The sequence below is a fragment of the Rhineura floridana genome, chromosome 4 (assembly GCF_030035675.1).
Source record: "Rhineura floridana isolate rRhiFlo1 chromosome 4, rRhiFlo1.hap2, whole genome shotgun sequence".
NCBI lineage: Eukaryota > Metazoa > Chordata > Lepidosauria > Squamata > Rhineuridae > Rhineura > Rhineura floridana.
The window spans coordinates 22342711-22356352 of record NC_084483.1 but is presented as its reverse complement, the minus strand read 5'-3'; the positions used below and the strand labels follow the sequence as shown (position 1 = coordinate 22356352).

Here is a 13642-nt window from a genome sequence, read left to right as displayed (position 1 = left end):
TTTTGTGGATGAGGATAGAAATATTTTATACTGCAAAAAGCAAATAAAGTGCTGTGTAAATAATAACTTGAGAAGAAACAAAGTATATAAACACATGTATATACCTTGTTCAAGAAATTGTGGAGTTGTAAGTCCCAAATTAGTAAAATGTGCTGCTTTTGATTATAGCATTGCAGTTGAAAAGAATGACACCTCAAGATTCAGCCAAATAATTCTACTTAATGCTCAACAAAGGGAAATATCTAATGATCTCAGTGCCAAAGAATGTTTTTTATTTTCCAGAGATGCTATACAAGATGGTACCTTTTCATTAGTTGGTAATGAAAAAGAACAAATGGCAAGACAACTTGTACTTTCTAACAATCGCATTTTTCCTGCTAATAATTTTCACACTTCTTCATTATGGGGGAAAAGGTTATATAAACCTACAATGCACAACTTGATAGCAAACATTAGGGTACTGAATTGTTTGACTTCAGCTCCAAGCATATTTGGAAGGTTAGGTATTAAAAAATCAAATAATCAAATGGTGGTTACTATGGATACATATATACAAAAGAAAAACAAAAAATTATTCAATGAAAATGTTTTTCCTGTTAAAAAATTTAAAGCTCATTTTATTCTAAGAGCACACAACAAGCAAGCAACTGGGAGATCCAGAAATAACCATTTTAGAAGCAAGAGCAAATATGTCCCAGAATATGTAGGAACTTGCAGCAGAGCAACGCTGGACAAAATGAGGAATGGTAATTGTGAAGATTGCCAAGAAAATCCTTGTCGTTTTGCTGAAATGAAAGCCAATTTAAATCCTTTTGACACATATAAAAAAATTTGCCTCTGTACTGATTCAGAGGAAGTGGATGAAATTTTATCTGTAGGCAATGTAATCTTTAATACTGAAAATAATGAAAATTATAGCAAAAGATGTACCATTCCTGATAAGATAATTACTTGCCGTGACTCTGATACATTGAGTTACAATTTTGTTCTGCCTGAGTTATTTACAAATTACAATTCTTTGTTGGAGCTAAACAGCAAAAGTAAAAAGCCTCACTTTCCCAAAGACATAAATACCAATAATCAAAGACCAAAATGTCCAGTCAACAAAGTGCACTTCCCTATGTGCCTTAATTCTGAAAACATACTTAAATATTTCTCATTTGTTGACCAGTATTTTACTTCAGCTATCTCTTGTGATCCTTCTGTATATCAAAATATACCAATTAGTGTCAAAATGTGGCATAGTAAGATTTCCCTGAATGGAAAAAGAGAAAAACAAAATGGCTTTGTATTTGAAAAATACCAGCCTATATGTAGTTCTAGAGTCTTAAAGCATCCTAAGGTTAAAAAAGCAGAAAATGTGAACTTTTTGCTTCAGAAAAGTATTTTACTAAATAGCACACATAATCCAGAGCTAGTGTCTGTGAAACAAAATGCTGAAGGTGTAAATAAGATAGAAAATGCAACTGTTGGGCAGCTTTACACAAACAAAGGAAATGAACATCAGGATTTAACTGTGTCACAATTCAGTTATGAATGTGGGGAAAGTGCTGATTCTCAAGACAATTTAACGGTGACTTCATGCACAATGATACAAGACAATTTTGAAGATGCCATAGAAGAGCATTTTTCTTCAGAAATTAAAAAGAGATATAAATTTGAAATGAAAAATCAGTTTGATTTGGTACTGGAAGAGCTTCACATGTTTAATGAAATTAGTAAGGAAAATGAAAATACTCTATTATGTAGACAAAGAAATTTTCGTGAGAAATTTTCTCTTGTAGTAAATCATTCTGACAGCATACTAAATGAAGACTCCGGAAATATTGGTGAAAATAAAGTAAATGCAGCCTTTCTCACTACCGGTACTACAATAAACAATACTGCTGTAAATCATACAACCATGGTCAAGCAAACTAAGAATGAACAAAATTTAATTAAGAACACAATGCTAAAAAGTCCTGGAGAGCAAGAAGTACCACATGACTATTATTCTTCAAGTATATTAGATGAAGAAATGTTCTCTTCACCCTCTCAAGGTAACGAAACTATTTCCACAAGTACAGGCATACCCCGCTTTAACATACGCAGTGGGACTGGAGCGTGTATGTAAAGTGAAAATGTACTTAAAGTGAAGCAATTATCTATGCATGTACTGCACTTCAATCACCACTAGATGGCAGCGGCGTCATGCCATTAAGTGTCAGTTATTGCAAAGTGCGTACGTTAAAGTGGGGTATGGTGGAGTATGGAGCATGTACTTTATAGGGAGGCAACTTTAAGTGAAGCTACTTTAAGCGGGGTATGCCTGTATTATGCAATATGTTAGATGACATAGTAGAATTGGCCTTCTGTTGCACACACATATGCCATGAAGAGGAAAAGGATGTGCAGAACCATTCTGTCCGTCTGAATGCTTATTACAGATTGCATTTTTAAGGTACCTAACAGGGCTGGTTGTAAGTTCGAGTGGCTCTAGGCAAAGGGCACTCTGGTAGGACCAATCCTCTATTGGTATGCCCTGGCAGGCCTAGATGGCAGAAGTGAGAGCTGGCAGTAGTGTCAGGTGGCTGAGGGCTACCATTTAAAATTTCAACAATGTCTCAGAATGACACTATGGTTGCAATCCTAACTCTACTTACCTGGGAATAAATTCTATTGAATTCAAAGTCTTTACTTCTGAACACATATGGTTAAGATTACACGGTACTTAGGGGCATTGCTGAACATTAAAATGGCAGCTACACTCAAGACATCTAATTCTCCTTGGAGCACTAAGCTGATGGATGGGCATGGATGGATGGATGGATGGAGACCAAATGTAGGCATCAGCAGTGGGCTTTGTCAGAGTAATGGGGCTCCAACAGCTGCCTAAGGGTTCAAGGTACTGACATTGGTTCTGATAACTGGTAAAAGAAGCAATAGGGCAGCATACGTGCTGTGTAATGTGCAGTGTGTATCTGCTGTATTTTAAAACTTATCCATTCATATAGCAAAACACTACTTCAAATTTAAAATCATATATATTAAATATAATACTAATTATGAGTTTATTTTTTCATATTTAAGAACATTGTGAATTTCATTGTAAACAACCTTTTCCTTGGTGTTCGGCATTTGTGTCTCATACATTTCTGAAAGAAAGAAGCTACAATTTAAGAACTGAAACAGGTAAATTTTTCTGATTCTAGTCGTTTAACATAGAAAAGCATTTCTCTTTTTTAAATTTATTTTTCAATTTAAATCACAGGTGGCAGATATGTTTCAACTACATGTGAATCAGGGATTGTTTGTCTTGTTTAAGTTCCAAGTTCACTATCAGAAAATGAAGCATAGGTTATCCTATATTTTGCCCACTGAAATAAAAAGAAGTATGAAATACATGGAGCCAAGTATATGGAATATATTTCTCTGTTTTGTTGCCTTTTGGTCAGTTCTTTGCTCTTCCGTTAGAGATTTATTACAATAAGGTCTAAAGTACAAACTTTGCAGGAGAGAAATAACCCTACATATTCAGGAAATCAGAAATATTCATAGTCTTTAATGAATCTTAAAATCTCTCATATATCTTAATTATTCAAAACTCTTAAAACAATTTTTATTGTGAATCTGCTGATTTGCAATTTCAAGTTTCCTTCTCTGTGTGTTCCTGAGTAGTATATTTCAGGATCCACATCCATTATATGGAATAATATAGTTAGAAATATGGGACCATGAGAAACCACTGTGCTCCTTCCTTCCTTCCTTCCCTGTTGCTGATTCTTCGTTTTCAGGTTTGCTTAGCAGAGCACTATATTTCTGCTGCTAGGGAATCTCAGTAGTATACTGGCTGCCAATGTCCTCTTTCACTCTTTTACGGCCTTAGTGCCAGAACAGATTCTCTTTTTTTTTTCATTAATTTTTATTCAAATTTTCAAAGACAAAAAATAAAACAAAACAAAAACAATCAAACAACAAAATAAAATGTTGACTTCTGATTTGTCGCAGATCAATTATAAGTCTACAATATATAACAATCCTATCTCTAAAATTATATTATAAAATCACTTTCCTCCAGTAGTTATCTTAATTAATCATCAAATCTCATGAACATTATTTTATTCTTTCTACAAAAAGTCAAAGAGAGGTTTCAATTCCTTGAGAGATATATCTTTCAATTTTTCTCCAAATAAACATGTCGCTTAATCCATCTAATTCAAATCTGTTAGGCCCAATAATTTCAATAGCCATTCTTCCATTATCTATATTAATTCCATCTTCCATCTTCAATAATCCTGTTAAGTCCAGTAATTTCAGTAGCCATTCTTCCATTATCAGTATCCCATAATAATCTTGTTGTCATAACCATAGTCCAAATAAACATATCGATTAATCCATCTCGTCAAATCTGTTAAGTCCAGTAATTTCCATAACCATTCTTCCATTTTCAATATTAATTCCATCTTCCATCTTCAATAGTCCTGTTAAATCCAGTGGTTTCAGTATCCATTCATCCATTATGTTAAGTCCAGTGGTTTCAGTATCCATTCATCCATTATCAGTATCTTATGATGATCTTGCTGTCATAGCCATAGTCATATAACAAGAGTCTGATGGGAATTTCCCCCATCACAAATATGTCCTTGCCATCAATTCTGAATATATTACTGAAATATTGTTGTAAAGCCACATCTCTGTTCTGGGTACATCTCTGCTCTGTCACATATTTGTAGTTAATTCCATAGATTTTTTCTATGACAAGCCCCATCACATCATTCCAGTCAAGAATTCTGAATATGTTACTGAAATATTGCTGCAAAGTCATATCTCTAGCGCCAGAACAGATTCTCAAAGTACATATGGTTCACAGCACATGTAGTTTTCCTTCCAACATTTTTGTAAAGCAGGCTAGTTTTCAATGGCAGACCTGGAGGGAGGGAGCATTGATCAATGTAAACCAGAGGTGGGGAACTGGATCTGGACAGAGGGCCTGATCCTTAATTTCCCCACTCTTGCAGGCCAACTTTGACAGCTGAGCAAGACAGGTGACAGGTCAATCACACAACAACATAATTCAGTTGGGTGAGATTAACAATCAGTCAGCCCTGCCCACCTATCAAAGTTCAAAGAGGTGCAATGCGTAACCGCCAACCAGCTGACTGATGCTTATAGTGAGCCCCTTTGCAGTCCATTTAGTTGTGGTTTGGATTCAAACTGCATCCAGCTGACACTGAGTCCCCACAAGTATGCCAAGGAGTTCCTGATGGGAAACTCCTTAGTGTAGCCAACCCCAGTGCAGTTTACTGACAGCACCAGTCAGCTGATTGGCAATGCCACTGAGCCCTGCTTGTAAAGGAACAACCAGGAGCTCACTTTAAGCTCCCAGTTGTTCCTTTGCAGCCATGTCCTGACACACCCGATACCATATATGATGCCAAGTGTGGGGAAGGTCAGTGTGGTGTGGGGGAAATGGCCTTGTGGGCCAAATTAGGACCTGTGCCTGGCCTAATTAGGCCCATGGGCCAGAGGTCACCAAGTCTGGTGTCAACCATTTCCTCTCTGTCATTTTCCCATCTCCGGTTCCCCCTCCCCCAACTGATTCCTGTTCCCCCCATGAGGCTAAAAGCAACTGGGGGTACTGATCTGGAGGGAAAACTAGAGAGGTAAGGAGTAAGATGCCATGTCCCCATCCTATGTAGGGCTAGACGAGGAATCTGTTTTAAATGGATTTATACATCGAATTTGGCAGCTCTGACCTGATTGAGTTTTGTCATCATAGAGTTGCCACATGCACTGAATGCCTGCTTATGCTCATGCATTGTTGTTGTTTTGAAAAAGCCTGACTAATGATATGCAACATTAAGAAAATATGTCTATTATACAGATAATACATAGAAGGGAGTCAAGCCCCATGCAATACTATATTTCTGCAGCATAATTTAAACGTTTAGTAAATAAGTATTTTTAAAGTTATCTACACTTTTGTATAATTTGTTTATATTCTGGTTACTTTACAAACCCTGAAGCATATATATGTGTATGATATGCATATAATATTTTACTTACAATAACACATATAATATGCTAGAACTGTTCATATATTTAGTGGAACCAGTAAAAAAGATAACTTGCTTCTTATCAAGATCAAGAAGGGAATTAGAAAAAATCTGTGTGGATAAGCTTGACTTCAAGATTTTCAGAAATCTTCAGTATTATTTCTCCTGGATACTATACAATATATATCCTTAAGAGTCATACTAAACTGTACACATATTGTTGCCAGAGTAATCACAATTCTGGGGGCTTGATTTGGCTTGCACTAAGAAAACCTTCAAACTGGTGGGACAGGGATACACACACACACACAATGTTTTCAGTTTTCAAAGTGAAGTTTCTTATCTTTTTATACAGGAAAGTGTTTATTGGATGGAATTATAAGAGTACAGCCTCTTAAAACATGTCGCGGTCCTTTAAGAGTTGGATTGTCAAGGAAAGCTAAGCCAAAACAACTTCATCCATATCTGAAATAGTTCAATTTACCAGTTGTTTTCAAAAAGCATTTTTTAGACCTAAACCTTTTACAGTTTTTAGTACATTATATATAAAGTTATTAATTTGTTTGGTTTTTAAGGTTTTATTGCTAAAAGTACTGTAAGATTATATACTAGGGAATAAGTACATCATATTGTAGTTTTATAGCATTTATTTATATAAGAATTCTATGAAATTTCTATACTTTAATATTTTCATATTTAATAAAATGGAAGTACATATGGTATATCCATAATCTTTGGGTAAGTTATTTTCATTTTTTAAAGTACACCAGCCAAATGTAATAATATCACATTTTAATAAACAATTTGCCATTTCTCATGATGTTCATACATTTTAATGAATTATAGAATACACTAGTCAAAAATATTTAAATTTATAGGGTTGTATCTGTCAGCTCTACACTGCGTCAGCAGTGCCGGTGGGGGCTGGAAATTCCTGGGTGGTTGGCAGGGAAGCAAAGTCCTTAGCCGGCAGTCTGGCCATAAATCTGCCAGGTCTAGGAGGAGGGGAGCTGATAAGGGCCAGGCTTGTCTGAAGCGTACTTGCCGAGTCAGGAGTCCAGAAACGAGGTCAGTAGAGGTCCGGGATCAAGTGCCAAGGGGTCAGTCCAAAAGAGGTTGTACGGAAACTAGGAACACACAAGCCACGCCTGACGTTGCAGTCAGCAACAAGCTGCAGCCAAGGTGTGCCTTATAAAGAGCAGGGTTGACAGCAGGTGTGATCCCTCAGCGTTTGGACCTTAAGGAGACAGGCCTGCCCCTCTTCTGCCTGACCTTCTGCTGTCTACATTCTGCAGGTGAGGGGGGAGTATCCTGTGCAGTCTGTGTCTGGCTGCAGGGCCTCTGCTGTATCTGGGGTGCTCTGCAGCTGAGGGGGAGACGGAGCTGGATTCTCAGGAGGCTCCTCCATGTCTCCTTCTGAGTCTGCTGCTCCTGGGTCTGCTGCTGTTACTCCTGAGTCGTCCTCATCTGGGGAGTCCTCTGACGGGGCCATGACACTATCCCCCCCCCACGACCAACCCTCTGCCTCCCACCGGGGCCCGGCTTAGCCGGGTAGCGCTGGTGGAAGCGCCGGACCAGATGAGGGGCATGCACCTGCACCGCATCTTCCCATGAGCGTTCCTCAGGGCCGGACCCCTGCCAGTCTATGAGGTACTGGAGGCGGCCACGATGCCTCCGGGAGTCCAGGATCTGCGCCACTTCGAATTCCTCTTCGCCGTCGACTTGTATCGGCGGCGGGGGCCGCGGTTGACTACCCAAGGGGTGAGGCGGGAGAGCGGGAGTCAGCCGTGATCTATGGAAGACAGGGTGAATGCGGAAGGAGGCAGGGAGTTGGAGCCAGAATGCCACCGGGTTAATCTGCTGGGTGATCTGGAAAGGACCTACGTTCCGAGCCTCCAGCTTGTGAGACGGACGTTGTGAACGCAGGAATTTGGTCGAGAGCCATACCCGGTCCCCTACCTTCAGCGGTGGGCCTGGTTGGCGGTGGCGATCTGCAAAGCGCTTATATGCATCCTTGGCCTGCTCCAGCTGCTCCTTCAGGACGGCCTGCAGGGCCTGCAACTCCTGCAGCATGACATCCGCAGTGGGGACCGGCAACGGGGGTCGCACTGAGGGGAAGAATCGGGGGTGGTAGCCGTAGGAGGCAAAGAACAGGGTCTGGCGCGTGGAGGCATGCACGGAGTTATTATACGTGAACTTCGCCAGCGGTAACATCCACCCAATTGTCCTGTTGGAAGCAGGTGTAACACCGCAGGTATTGTTCGACGGTGGCGTTGGTACGTTCTGTTTGTCCATCTGATTGAGGGTGGTGGGCGGATGACAAGTGGATCTGGACGTTCAGGGCCTGAAACAGGGCCTGCCAGAACCGGGCTGTGAACTGGGCTCCTCGGTCAGAGATCAGGTGGTCGGGGAGGCCGTGCAACCGGAAAACCTGGGTCAAAAACAGTTGCGCAGTTTCTGGGGCAGAGGGTAGTCCAGCACAGGGGAGGAAATGGGCCATCTTGGTGAACAGGTCTACGACTACGAGGATGGTGGTCATTCCCCGGGAGGCTGGTAAGTCCGTGATAAAATCCAGGGAGACCGAGCGCCAGGGCCCTGGGGGGCTAGGCAGTGGGAGCAGGAGCCCCGGGGGCTTGCCGGGGTGGCTCTTGGCTCGCTGGCAAGTATCACAGGTCGCTACATAGTCCTTGACGTCCACTTGGACCCGGGGCCACCAGAAATCCCGTAGGACCAGGTGGAGGGTTTTATACGTTCCAAAATGCCCTGCAGGCTGGCTGTCATGGCAGAGGTGGAGCACCTCTCCCCGCAGAGCTCCCAGGGGAACGTATAACTGATTCCGATGGTACAAGAGGGCCTGATGCAAGGAAAAGGGGCTGTCCCGGGCGGGCGTCCCGGACTGGAGCTCTCGCTGCTGGGCCAGGGCATAGGGGTCCTTTTGCTGCTGCTCCTGCACCCAGTCCAGGAGGGGTTGTGGTTGGTTTGTAGCTGTGAAGTTCTCTGGGCGGAGGATTGGGCGAAGGGGGCGATCGACCTGCTCGACTCAGTATTCCGACTTGCGAGAGAGCGCGTCTGCTAGGGTGTTTCGGCGGCCAGTGAGGTAGGTGACCGTGAACTGGAACCGGGAGAAAAACAGGGACCACCGGATCTGGCGCTGGTTCAGCCGTCGGGCGCTTTGCAGGTGCTCCAGGTTTCGGTGGTCCGTTCATACCTGGACCGGATGGCGTGCCCCTTCCAGGAGATGATGCCAGGTCTCGAAGGCTACTTTGATGGCCAGTAACTCCTTCTCCCAAATGCTGTAGTTCTGTTCTGAAGCGTTGAGTTTCCGGGAATGGAACGCACAGGGGAGCAGGGACTGCTTGCTCCCCACCGGCTGAAGTAGGACCACTGCCACTGCCTTATCAGATGCATCGGCCTCCACTATGTAAGGTCAGGTAGGGTCGGGTTGCTGGAGGATGGGTTCAGATGTAAAGGTGTGTTGGAGGCGCCGGAAGGCCTGTTGAGCGGCCTCTGTCCAAACAAACTTCTCTTTGCCTCGAAGCAGGTCTGATATGGGCGTGGTGAGTTCGGAGAAGTGGGAGATGAACCGGCGGTAATAGTTGGCAAAGCCCAAGAAGCGCTGCACATCTTTGGGGCTTCGCGGAGCTGCCCAGTGGAGGATGGTCTCAATTTTGGCGGGGTCCATCTGGATACCCGAGGGCGAGATCCGATGGCCTAGGAAATCCACGGTCGTGAGGTCAAAGGCGCATTTTTCGAGCTTGGCGAAGAGGCGGTGCTCCCGCAGGCGCTGCAGCACCGCTCGAATATGCTCCTTATGTTCCGAGGGGTTCCGCGAGTAGATCAGGATGTCATCCAAGTAGATCACCAGGAAGCGGTCTAGGAGGTCCCGGAAGATGTCGTTCATGAAGTGCTGGAAGACGGCAGGTGCGTTGCACAAGCCAAACGGCATCACGGTGTACTCAAAGTGCCCATAACGGGTGCAGAAGGCCGTCTTACACTCATCGCCCTCCCGCATACGCACCAGGTTGTAGGCCCCTCTCAGGTCTAGTTTGGTGGAAATGCGAGCACCCCGCAGCCACTCTAACAGTTCTGGGATCAGGGGCAAAGGGTAGCGATTCCGAACTGTAATCTGGTTGAGGGCGCGGTAGTCATTGCACAGCCAGAGTTCCCCACATTTCTTTTTGACAAAGAGGACAGGGGCGGCTGCAGGGGACATGGAAGGGCGAATGAACCCTTGGCGCAGGTTCTTGTCTAGGAACTCTCTGAGGGCTGCCAGTTCAGGTTCTGACAGGGAGTAAAGCCGGCCCACGGGAATCTTGGCTCCGGGGAGCAGATCAATGGGACAGTCGTAAGGACGATGGGGCGGCAACTGGTCTGCCTCTTGCTTCCCAAACACATCCGCGAACTCCCGGTACTGTTCTGGTAAGGCCTCGAGCGCGGAGCTTGCCTCCCGGGTCATCAGGATGCGCTCCTTTGGCCTCCAGCAGTTGGCTTGGCAATAGGGGGATCCGAGGGTCAGCCGGCCCGTGGACCACTGGAAGATGGGGTCGTGCCGCTGGACCCACGCCAGGCCCAGCACGACCGGGAAGTGGGGTGCGGCAGCCAGGTAGAACTGGAGGCTTTCCTGGTGTTCCCCCAGGGCCACGTTGAGCGGCACTGTCTCCTGTACTACAGGGCCCGAGGCGAGAAGCCGGCCATCAATAGTCTCCACCAGGAGGGGGCGGCGAATGGGTTGACTAGGAACCCGGTGGAGCTTGGCAAATGACACATCCATAAAATTGCTGGTGGATCCCGAGTCCAGCATGGCAGGTACTTGTAGGGTCCCCCTTCCGGGGACTATCAGTGCGATCAACACGGTCAGATGCTTGGGCGGTGAGGAACTGAGGTGGCAGGCCCCTTGAACCACGAGGTTGCCCCGGCTCAGGGGCCTGTAAAGGCCGGGGCATGGACGTTTCCTGAGGCAGGGGCTGTGGGTCGTTTCACGGAACACTGGGCTGCAAAATGTCCTGGGGCCCCGCAATACAGGCAATGGCCCTGTTGCCGGCGTCAGCCGCTTTTCGGCCGCAGAGAGATGTGGCCGAGCCCCTCCCAGCTGCATCGGTTCTGCCGGGGGTGTAGGGTCCTTGCCGACGGGCTCTGAGGGCCCAGCCACTGGGGCTGATGCTCTGTAGACTGGCCGGGGTCGGTTGGCAGCACGCCTACTTTCCAGCCTCCCGTCAATCTGGAGACACAGGCGTATGAGGGCGTGCAGGGTTCCAGGGCGCTCCACCCTAGCTAGCTCATCCAGAAGCTCATCCGACAACCCCTCCTGAAATTGGTCCATGAGAGCTGCTTCGTTCCAGCCCAGGTTTTGTTGTAATAAATGAAAGTCTGTTACATATTCCCCCAAGGGGCGTCGGCCTTGCCGCAGCCGGCGTGTGCAGCGGTTGGCTGTAGCTGATTGGACTGGGTCCTCGAACATAGCCTTCAGTTCTCTGGTGAAGGCGGCTAGGTCATTGAGCATGGGGCTCTGCTCGAGGAGTAGGGGCGTGGCCCATCTAGCTGCAGCCCCGGTGCACAGGTTAATCAAGAATCCCACCCGGGTCTTATCATCTGGGAAGGCCTCTGGCCGTAACTCCATGAAGAGCTGGGCCTGGGCCAAGAAGGCTGGGAGCTGGTCAGAAGCCCCAGTAAATTTCTCTGGGAGAGTCACAGGGCACTTGGCTCTCCCTGTAGGGAGAGGGGGTGGGGCTGCTGCTAGCTGGGTTTGCTAGCCTTGGACGGCCAACAACAGCTGGTCTACTTGTGAGCGCAAGAGCAAGTTTTCCTGCTGGAGTTGCTCCATGGTCAGCACTTCCCCCACTCCCTCGTTTGCCTGCTTTGTTTTGGGCTGACTGCAAACTGTCAGCTCTACACTGCGTCAGCAGTGCCGGTGGGGGCTGGAAATTCCTGGGTGGTTGGCAGGGAAGCAAAGTCCTTAGCCGGCAGTCTGGCCATAAATCTGCCAGGTCTAGGAGGAGGGGAGCTGATAAGGGCCAGGCTTGTCCGAAGTGTACTTGCCGAGTCAGGAGTCCAGAAGCGAGGTCAGTAGAGGTCCGGGATCAAGTGCCAAGGGGTCAGTCCAAAAGAGGTTGCACGGAAACTAGGAACACACAAGCCACGCCTGACGTTGCAGTCAGCAACAAGCTGCAGCCAAGGTGTGCCTTATAAAGAGCAGGGTTGACAGCAGGTGTGAGCCCTCAGCGTTTGGGCCTTAAGGAGACAGGCCTGCCCCTCTTCTGCCTGACCTTCTGCTGTCTACGTTCTGCAGGTGAGGGGGGAGTATCCTGTGCACTGTCTGTGTCTGGCTGCAGGGCCTCTGCTGTATCTGGGGTGCTCTGCAGCTGAGGGGGAGAAGGAGCTGGATTCTCAGGAGGCTCCTCCGTGTCTCCTTCTGAGTCTGCTGCTCCTGGGTCTGCTGCTGTTACTCCCGAGTCGTCCTCATCTGAGGAGTCCTCTGACAGTATCCAACAAATTCATCATGTTCATGCACAGACTTCTGATTGCACAATAGAACTTCCCTTCCAGCTCTTCTCCCTGCAGCCTCACTCGCAAATCTGCTCCAGGGGTTAGGGGAACACCCAGAACAGATTGGGGGGGGATGGGGGAAGGAGAGGGAGGGGATGTTCTGTTGCATAAGCAGAAGTTCTTGCGAGAATAGGATGACTTTGTTGAACCCATAGCCTTCATTATGCTCACATAGTCTTCCTAAAAGAACTAATCTTCATCTACATGTACAACATTAGGTCATATGTATGGTGGCTGCTGCATATGAGAATCTATGTACACCCACTGAACAATTGTTTAGAGCTGCCACATTTGAGAGTTGAGGAAGGAAGCAAAAGAGGTTTGTTTTCCCACCTTTCTTCCCAAATAAGTGCCCAGCAATTTCAGAGTTGATAGTGGTAACCCATCTGCTTCATAAGTGCTCCTGTGGACCTGGTCCAGTTTATATTACCATGCTCTTGGCCCTAAATGCTACATTTATTTTTAAACCCACACAGTACCCTTTTCTGTGTGTGGGATGTTCATGTCTGTGTGCCAAGTGTGAGCAACAAGGGAATATAGTCTTAGAAAAGTGTTCTTGATATTGATCTTCTTACTTTGGAACTCCCTTTACTCAGCATCTTCTGTAAATACTATATTCATTCATATTCAGGCAAGCATTTTAGCAATATCTCTGAACTAAAGGTTTTCCCCCATATTATAAAAATACTATTCTTATAAAGGTTGTTGCCTGTTCACCTTTGTTGAGTTATTATTATTATTTATTACATTTATAGACTGCCCCATAGCCAAAGCTCTCAGGGTGGTTTACAAAAATTAAAAACAAATACACAATTTTAAAAACCATACAAAGTTTTAAACCATGAAACACAGATAAACCAGGTAAAAGACCTGGGGTCAGAGCTCAGCACATGCTGTTAGAATGCCTAGGAGAAAAGGAAAGTCTTGATATGGCGCTGAAAAGATAACAATGTTGGCGCCAGGCGAACTTCATTGGGGACATCATTCCATAATTTGGGGGCCACCACAGAAAAGGCCCTCTCCCTTGTTTCCAGCCTCCCAGCTTCCCTTGGAGTACGCACTTG

General features: G+C 45.6%; 1 protein-coding gene across 1 annotated transcript in view; it reads left to right on the top strand.

Moving 5' to 3' along the window:
• Window positions 1-6509, top strand: part of RAD51AP2 (RAD51 associated protein 2) — a 69780-nt gene extending 63271 nt beyond the window's left edge. The window contains 3 exon segments of the mRNA XM_061626051.1: window positions 50-2039; window positions 3070-3171; window positions 6391-6509. Of these exon segments, the coding sequence (XP_061482035.1) occupies window positions 50-2039; window positions 3070-3171; window positions 6391-6509 (2211 nt within the window).
• Window positions 6510-13642: the final 7133 nt, after the last annotated feature.